Here is a 9,080-nt window from a genome sequence, read left to right on the forward strand (position 1 = left end):
TTTACCTTTAACTTTATATTTGTATCTAGCAGATATTTCATAGGAATTTGTTTTCATAGGCATAGGCACTGGCCTGATTTTTCTGAAACAATCTTTTAAATGAATGCAATGACTCAGTTATGAATGGCTATCATAGTTCCACCTGCTGGCTTCTACTTTTTCCCATCTTGCTTGAGTAATATTAGCATTTCAAAGACCTACTTCATAGTAACTGCCTTGGTTCTAATTCTGCACCTTGGCTGACTGCTGGTGCTAACTATATTCTGCAAGTAATCTTGGTGATTCAGTGTGTGTAACCAAGTAAAAGTGGTTCCCTAGTGACTAAAAGCAACAGTTGCTTCTTTCAACCCATGACAGCTGCAAGCTCCACTCTTCTTTCCACACCATCCACCCTAAATTCCAGCTTGTGAAAGTCTGTACCTATATTTAGCTGGCAAGATTAAATTACAGAAGCTTCAGGCCGGGCAGAGCACATTGATCTGCCTTTTTCAGGCAGACCTAGGTACCAGCAAGAGGGCTCTCACTCCTACCTCCTTGCCCAGTCGTTCCACAAAATGGATTCCCGAAGAGAACTTGCGGAAGAGCTTCGGCTTTATCAATCCACTCTTCTTCAAGATGGCCTTAGGGAACTTTTGGAAGAAAAAAAGTTTGTTGATTGTTCCCTAAAAGCTGGGGATAAAAGTCTCCCTTGCCACAGACTGATTCTGTCAGCCTGTAGTCCTTATTTCCGTGAGTACTTCTTATCGGAGCAAAGCGAGGAGAAGAAGAAAGAGGTGGTGCTGGACAATGTTGATCCTGTCATCCTAGATATGATTCTTAAGTACCTTTATTCTGCAAGCATTGACCTCAACGATTCTAACGTGCAAGATATTTTTGCTTTGGCAAGCCGCTTTCAAATCCCTTCCGTTTTCACTGTCTGTGTTTCTTACCTCCAGAAGAGACTCGCTGTTGGCAATTGCCTGGCCATCCTGAGATTAGGTCTCCTCCTCGACTGCCCGAGACTTGCCCTGTCCGCCCGTGATTTTGTGTCAGACCACTTTGTGAAGATTTGCAAAGAAGAGGACTTCAGGCAGCTCGCCCCTCACGAATTGATCTCTGTGATTTCACCAGACAGCTTGAACATCGAAAAGGAGGAAGTGGTTTTTGAGGCTGTGATGAGATGGGTGCAAGCAGATAAAGAGAATCGAGCGAAGAACCTCGGAGAAGTGTTTGACTGCATCCGCTTTCGCCTGATGGACGAGAAATATTTCAAGGAGCATGTTGAGAAGGATGAAATCATCAAAAGCAACCCAGATCTTTCAAAAAAGATTAAGGTTATTAAAGATGCCTTTGCTGGGAAACTGCCTGAGCCAACCAAAGGCGCAGGGAAATCGGGCAAAGGAGAGGTTAATGGTGACGTGGGGGACGAAGATTTGCTTCCTGGTTACCTAAATGATATTCCAAGGCATGGAATGTTTACTAAAGACCTTATTCTTCTCATAAACGATACAGCTTCTGTGGCTTATGACCCCACAGAGAATGAATGTTACCTGGCAGCGCTGTCGGAACAGATTCCCAGAAATCATTCCAGCATAGTCACTAAACAGAAGCAGGTTTATGTAGTGGGAGGACTGTATGTGGATGAAGAGAACAAGGAGCAGCCTTTCCAGTCATACTTTTTCCAGGTATAAATCTCTGGTTTGTTTGGTAAGGGAAGAAATAATTGAACTCCACATGCTAAAAACATAGCTTTTGTGTGGCTCCTTTGGTGTGCAACTTTTCTGTAGGAGCTGTACATCCTGTATTGTCTTTCTAGTTCAAGGTCTTAAGAGTTTAGAAATCCAAAGGTGCATAATAATTTTATCCTGTAATTTTACCATTGATCCAATAATTTCACCACTCCTTCCAGATTACCCTTGATCCTTTTTTTGCTTTCTAAACTGTCTGATTTTCTCTATAATATTAGAAGATTCTCCTCTAAAAGCTTTTTTTTTTTTTTAAACATTTGTCAACAGCACCAACTGTATTGGTCTACAAAATGTTATTGACGTGAAACTGAAATTGTACTGTATAACAGAAGCTGTGGCATCATGTGTGCTCTGACTTAAAATCACAGTTCTATCCTGGTGAAATGTCTGAAGGAACCTACTCACATGCAGTTCATACTTGCATAAATGTGAGCAGAGTGGGGGCAGAACCAGCAGGAACAAGTGCAATCCCACTCCCCTTGAATGTCTGCTCAGATGAACATCTGAACACGTGTAAAGTGGGTTTTTAATGTGGGCCTTAGCGTCCTGTCCATATTTATATGTTTTCTAGTTTGCTTTTGTTTCTTCCCTGTTTTACATCATATACATGCCAGATCCACACCATACATTTAAATTCTATTTAAAGCACATGGCTTCTTCCAAAGAATCCTGGGAACTGTATTTTCTCCCGCACAAAGCTACAATTCCCAGCATCCTTAACAAACCACAGCCCCCAAGATTGTTTGGGGGATCTGTCCATAGTTAGACATTCTAATACAGTGAGTTCTGATGGACATAACACCTGCTACACACACACAGACACACACACACAGAGAGAGAGAGAGAGAACAATTCCAAGGGTCTCCCCATTCATTTCAGCAGCAGCAGTTCATCTTTATGGACGTTGCTTTTGCAGGCTGTGTGCATTCTGGGTACATGTAGACTTCTAGGTCAAAATGTGCTACATTGCTCACTTTGTTCCTGTTCTTTTTTAAGCTCATCACAATGTAAACTTTCCCCTGTCAATAACTGAGCCCAAATATCTTAAGCCATTGATGGAGTGAAGCAAGATGGTTCATTTTGTCTGCAGTACTATAGTTTTGCGTTACCTGCACAAGCAGCAGGTAGACCCCCCCATCCTTTCCCTTCCCATCTCTTCTGGCACAGCTGCAAGGAAGAGATTAGAGGCATCTGTGTTCACTTTTAAACCAATCAGAGTTCCTTGTTGCATCAGAACAGTTTGATTAGTTTAAGCAATTGTTAACCTGTATTTTCTAACAAGCCAAAATTGTAAGCCTGTTGGAACAGGCCATAGTTTAAAATAACAAGTGTTTCCACAAGTTCAGGCATAACAAACAACTGATAAATGGAGGATCCTATTTGCCCTGCAACATATTAGAAGATAGTTTGTATGTTTCGAGCCACTGTCCTACAATAATCCACAGGACGTGATGCCATCAAAAGGGTTTCCCTGATGACCTGGGTTGTTGGTCTTTATTAGTCCAGCTAGCAGCTTTTCTTCTATTTCTCTATTTACTCTTTATTCCTTCTACTTTTTCTTTTTTCAATCTCCCACCCTACCCTCGGTATAGCCTCCAAGTGACTGGGGCATATTATAGCTGCTCACTCAGCCAAGGCTCTGTCTTGGCCCATCTTTACACAAGCTGTATTTAAATTTAAATATTCATCCACTCACTTCACCTATCTTGTTCAGATTTCTTTCTCTCCTGCTCTCACCCAACATCCAAATAATTCAGTTCTGGCTGCTTTAAAGGGAGTGTACATTTTCATCCCAGTTCATGTTCACCACAAACGATAGCCATAATAATGGACCTCCTTTTTGCAATTGGCAAAACATTCTGCAAAAAATGAGAGCCCCCTATTCAGCTCAGCCCAGGGTGAGGCGCTACAATCCAGAGATAAATTCCACACCTCTGTGAAAAACATGTCCAGGTAAGTAGAGGAATTGGTGGGTAGACAGGGGAGAAAAAATAGCTCTTGGAAAGTTTGAATGTGAAACAGTCATAAAAAAGGAAGGAAAATGTATAGCCAGGAAAACATAGCAAGCATTATTAGGGCAGGGCATAGTTTAGTCATTTTCAAAAGGTGCATTGGGACTCGCAAGTTTGGTACAGAGGTCTGGTGGGGTGGGGATACAAGTTGGGGAAGCTTGTGGGATGGGACTAAAGAAGACACACCATGCATAAAGGTTTTTAAAACGGGGAGGAGGTGAATGTTGTCATGGATCAGATCTGCTTATTTGTAATCTCTATACAAGCCTACAGATGATATCTCTGCTAGCAGAGTCCCATATGGGAAACATTTAAAGGTAGGCTAGAGTTTTGGTAGGTTAGCCCTCCCCCAAATCATGTGCACACATCCAAAGGGTGTAGCTCTCGCCTTCTGAGTTCTCTTTCCAGAAGTACATTCAGAGTCTTCACTGTGTGTGGTTAAAAGTCAGGATGGGAGGAATGGATTCTGTACTGTTTCTTTTCTTCACCTGCTTATTCTACCTTTTATCTTACAATGTTCCCACCCCCTTTTCAGTCTTCCTTCCTTACTTTGCACAGTTTACTATTACCTCTTTGAGCACTCTTGTTTTACCATCTTTCAGGCCTATGTACTCTTTTGTATGTCTTCGCTAATACTTCTTATTTTGAATTTTGGAAAAATATATAGTTGGATACCATCACTTCTGAATGGGTTGGTCTTCCTCCGCTGCCATCAGCCAGGTGCCTGTTTGGACTAGGTGAACTGGAGAACAAAATCTATGTAATTGCAGGCAAAGACCTCCAAACTGAGGAGTCTCTGGATTCAGTACTATGCTATGATCCCACGTAGGTGCCTTCATATTGTTGTGTTTACTGGAGCTTCTCGTTGAATTTTCTGTTGCCTTACTGGGTCCTCTTCCATTCCAGATCCCTCAAATGGAATGAGGTCAAAAAGCTCCCCCTCAAAGTCTATGGCCATGCTACTACTTCACACAATGGAGTTGTATATTGTCTTGGAGGAAAGACTGATGATAAGTGAGTACTTCAAAAGTGTCCCAATGGTGGTGGTGGGGGGGGCATGGTAAAACGTTTCTACTTGTGCCCTGTTTCAACCCCTGATTAATCTTGATTAAAGTTGGTGCCCATGTAACCATAACTGAAGTTAAAGGCAGTGGGGAAATTCTGCTGCAGGGAGGAAACGGGCTGGAACCCATGATCGTATGAATTAGTATTGATTGATTGATTGATTGAAAATATATACCACCCTATACCCACAGGTCTCAGGGAGGTTCACAATTGCATGTCCCATTGCATGTGTCCAGTGTCACCATACTGGAGGGGTGAAACCTCAGCCTATAGTTTTAGAAATATCCAGCATTGGTTTTTGGCTGTGTGTATATTATGCAACATTCTGGGAGAATATGTTGATTTGCTCTTGAACTATACTGTAGCAACAAATTGGCTGAGGATGGCAGAATTAATGGAAAACTTGTAACATATACAGGAGAGACCATGGCAAGTTAATGAAATGAGCCACTGCTGAAAAGAAGAATGGGTTTGTTAAATATTTGTTAAATATCATGGGAGCGGAACATCATCCTCTTTGTATGCCACCTTTCCATAGTTAAAACCATGCTCAAGGCAGCTTACAGCATAAAAAGATTTGCATAAATGTAGTCAAAAAGAATAAATAAAAAGGATGCCAAAATGTACATGACCAAACTAAACGATTTTCACATAAATCATAAGTTCTAAATGTAAAGATACAAAAAATTAGTATCAACAACAGCAACAAAAACTCCTAAATAGTACCCAACCCAAGAGACTGTTCAGCAGCCTCAACCTTTGTAGCTGGAGTCAGTCCGGGCCCTGCCCTCCCATGCCAGGTGGGAAAAGGACTGCAAGGCTGGGAGCAGGTCTTCCATCTCAAGATGCTGTGAGGTGTTTTCTCTGAGGACTTTTGATCCAGACCACAGAAGCCAAGGCAGCCATTCTAAGAAAGTATAGAGAAAAAATATTAGGAAGTTGACATCTGCAATATAAATAACAGAAAGAACTCAGGATACAAATTAATGCATTATCTTCCCATTTAAAGTCATGGGATGTTAAGGTGTTTGGCATATCTATCTAGAAGTTATTTCTTGGTCCTAGCGTGTTATGCTTGGATTGGATTTGAAACTATTTTCCAAATCCGAATGCCTGTTATCCTCAAAGTGGAAATGTCTTGCAAGATGTTCACACCTTTTCGTTGTGACCGCCGAGTTGTGATTTCTGAGAACAATTCACGTTGTTTCTTTCTCTCCACAGAAAATGCACTAACAGAGTGTTTGCATACAATTCCAAGAGGGGAGACTGGCGTGATCTTCCCCCTATGAAAGTGGCTCGCTCTATGTTTGGCATCGCTGTCCATAAAGGCAAAATTGTGATTGCAGGGGGCGTTACCGAAGAGGGCCTCTCAGCTTCCGTTGAAGCATTTGATCTCACCACTAACAAGTGAGTGTGATATCCAGTCTCATTTTCATTGGCCACACCTATGCTGGAGCTTTCCCCACTACAGATATGCAGAAACCCACTACCAAATTCACACAATCTGTCTTGGAAAGGAGTGATTGTGTTTAGAATGACAGTACCATATTGCCTCCCTTCTTCCATAAGCAGAGGCAGCCAATGCAGCAGTGATTTGGGGGTAGGCAGTTGAAGGAGTGGTGGTGTCTTAGCGGTGGCATTGCGCTCATTGAGATGGGATGAGGTGACATGGCAGGGCTGGTGGAGCTCTGGAGCTCTTAGCAGCAATGGTCCTATAGATGGGTGTACACCTGCAAGGTGACCGTCACCCCGTGTTAGAAACTGGGATAGCAAAGCAAGGAGCCAAATGGCTTCTGGGAACTGGGTTGTGGGTGCCAGAATAGAATGTCTTGTCGCCACCAGGGTGGGTGGGTCGGCAACACTTTTTATTATTTAAATAAGCATTAACTAATACGCAATTCACATAAGTGACACATTGTTAATAGAAATTGTTAGCAGAAATTGTTAATACATGTTTAATTAGGTGTTTGCAATTAAAATATTGGTACTGTACTTCAGTTTTCAAAACGTTCTACTCTTCGTTGTTGAACTCCTCATTGTCTGTTGTTAGCGTATACTTCAAAGCTTCAAAGCACATACATTTCAGAAATCCTTAAGTGTCAGCCAGGTGCAAAAAAATGGCACCCAGATTTTTTGAGGTGCTCCCAAGTAGAGAATATTTAGGTGCAAAATGCGCCTGGCGCCCTGATAATTTCGAACCCTGCTGCCACCCCAGAACTCCCCCCCGTTTTGGCACCATCACCTCACCATATGTTGGAGCTTGGCCAGAAGTTTTCCAGCATATCTGAGAAAGTGTGGGTTGTATCCAACATTTTCACTTCATTCCTTGAAGGAGTTCTGCTCACAGAAGGAGTCCTTGCATGAATGAAGTGGAAACAATATATATATATATTTCCTGCTCTGCTGTTATACTAAAGTTATGTTTTAAAAGTGAGCATTATCTAATATTTGTTAAATTACAGATGGGAGGTTATGCCAGAGTTTCCACAAGAGAGAAGCTCCATTTCTTTAGTTGATCTGTCTGGCTCCTTGTATGCTATTGGAGGCTTTGCTATGATTCAGCTTGAAACAAAGGAATTTGCACCTAATGAGGTGAACGACATCTGGAAGTAAGTTGTTTGAATATTACTCTTTTTGCTAATCAAAGATGGTAACTGCATACATGTTGGCCAGCACTCCTGCTGAACTTAATGGGATGTGATTCTGAGTAGACATGTATAGGATACTGTATGAGAGACTAAAATATTTCATATTCACACTGCACGAGGTCATCTCCAGAATCCAGTGAAAAACTGCTGCTTTTGTAAACGTTCTAATGTCAGCTTATTTTTTATTGACAATCTTTTGTCATAGTATGTTAATTCCATCTTTTTTTTTTTCGCCATGAAATATTACTCACTTCAGAGGACTAAATAATCTTAACTTCAGGTTAATCAAAAAATTGTCAAAATGCTTTACAGATCGCAGGAGTAACCTCTTTTCCCACAAACAGGCCAGACTCTTTGCTTGAGTACTGTGTAGGTGTTTGCAGAGACAGGTCTGTACCAAGGAGTGGTGGATGGATTCGTCTATCTTTTATGCGAGGGTTTATGCTAGATTGCCTTTCAATGGCATTGTTTGGCTACAGTTTTGTGCTGGCCCCACACTGTCCCTGAATCTGCTCTGTGGGGAAAGAACAGATTTAGGGACCGCATGGGCAGAGAAGGGGAGATCATTCCAAAATTATCTGCATAGTGCGGTGTTGAAAGCACCCCTAAGTTTTTTGGCCTAACATGTTCAAAATAGAAATAAACCATATAAACTGATGCAGATAGCTGATTCAGTTAAGAGTTGACACTATTACTTGAGTTGTGAAATTTTAAAGCAGGGATCAGGAACCACTGGCCGCCCTGGGTCACTGGATTCCTACTCCCTCCCATCGCCCCCTTTCAGCGTGGCCAACGGTCACAGATAATGGGAGTTGCCCAATAACAGCTGGAGGACCACAAGGAAAAAGAACGTTGGGAAATAACAAACAGTTCCAGAGCTGTGAAATGAGTCACTAAATCAATGATGTACTATGGAGAATAAAGCCTTATCGTCATAACTGGCATTTTATGTTGGGATCCTAATGCATGGTTGGTATTTGTAAACATAGAAAGGGATTCGTTGCTCTGTGATCTCAGGTGCCTACTTATAGTAACTTTTGTCCATGCAGGTATGACGACGAGAAGAAGGAGTGGTGTGGGATGCTGAAAGAAATTCGCTATGCTTCTGGTGCCTCTTGTCTTTCTGTTGGCCTGAATCTCTTTAAGCTTTCAAAGCTGTAAAGTGAAAGGAAGATTGACTAATGATGATTTTTTATTTTTTGTTGTCCCCCTCTGGTTTTGTTGTGCAAGCTTACCCTGTACAGAGATTGAGAACTACCTTGATTCATTAAACTGTTCATGTATCTGTCTTATACGTATTAACTTCTGTAGGTGCCCAATGCCCCCCGCCCTCAGTTTTTACTAACAGTTTGAATTTGAAGTAAATTCTGCTGTAACACTGAATAAAATTGAATTTGACTAAAAATGAGTCTGGGAGATTTCACCTAGAAATGGTTCCTACCCGTGCAATTTTTGCTGTAGCCTCATATACAAAATACGCTTATCGCCCCAATCTTCCAGGCTGTCTTGGACTGTTATACATTTCAAAACTATTTTCACATAAAATGGGCTTGGAGCTTCTGCACCAATCACAGCAGAGGACTTTACCATAACTCGCCTTCCTCTGCTGAGGATTGGAAGATCCTCTG

General features: G+C 41.7%; 1 protein-coding gene across 1 annotated transcript; it reads left to right on the top strand.

Annotated features, from left to right (window-relative positions):
- Positions 1-471: 471 nt before the first annotated feature.
- Positions 472-8,857, top strand: KLHL41 (kelch like family member 41). Its single transcript, XM_080971810.1, has 6 exons — positions 472-1,664; positions 4,407-4,564; positions 4,646-4,753; positions 6,026-6,211; positions 7,267-7,413; positions 8,502-8,857. The coding sequence occupies exons 1-6, from the start codon at positions 555-557 to the stop codon at positions 8,611-8,613; spliced, it is 1,821 nt and encodes a 606-aa protein (XP_080827936.1). The 5' UTR covers positions 472-554; the 3' UTR covers positions 8,614-8,857.
- The last annotated feature ends 223 nt before the right edge of the window (positions 8,858-9,080 follow it).

The sequence above is a fragment of the Podarcis pityusensis genome, assembly GCF_964106645.2.
Source record: "Podarcis pityusensis genome assembly, chromosome: 1".
NCBI classification, from domain to species: domain Eukaryota; kingdom Metazoa; phylum Chordata; class Lepidosauria; order Squamata; family Lacertidae; genus Podarcis; species Podarcis pityusensis.

Bases quoted from the DNA above. Each gene is read 5' to 3' on its own strand.
- KLHL41 (XM_080971810.1), top strand. From the start codon at position 555: ATGGATTCCCGAAGAGAACTTGCGGAAGAGCTTCGGCTTTATCAATCC. The intron at 6,212-7,266 runs GTGAGTGTGATA...GTTAAATTACAG, and splicing joins TTTGATCTCACCACTAACAA to ATGGGAGGTTATGCCAGAGT. The intron at 7,414-8,501 runs GTAAGTTGTTTG...TTGTCCATGCAG, and splicing joins GAGGTGAACGACATCTGGAA to GTATGACGACGAGAAGAAGG.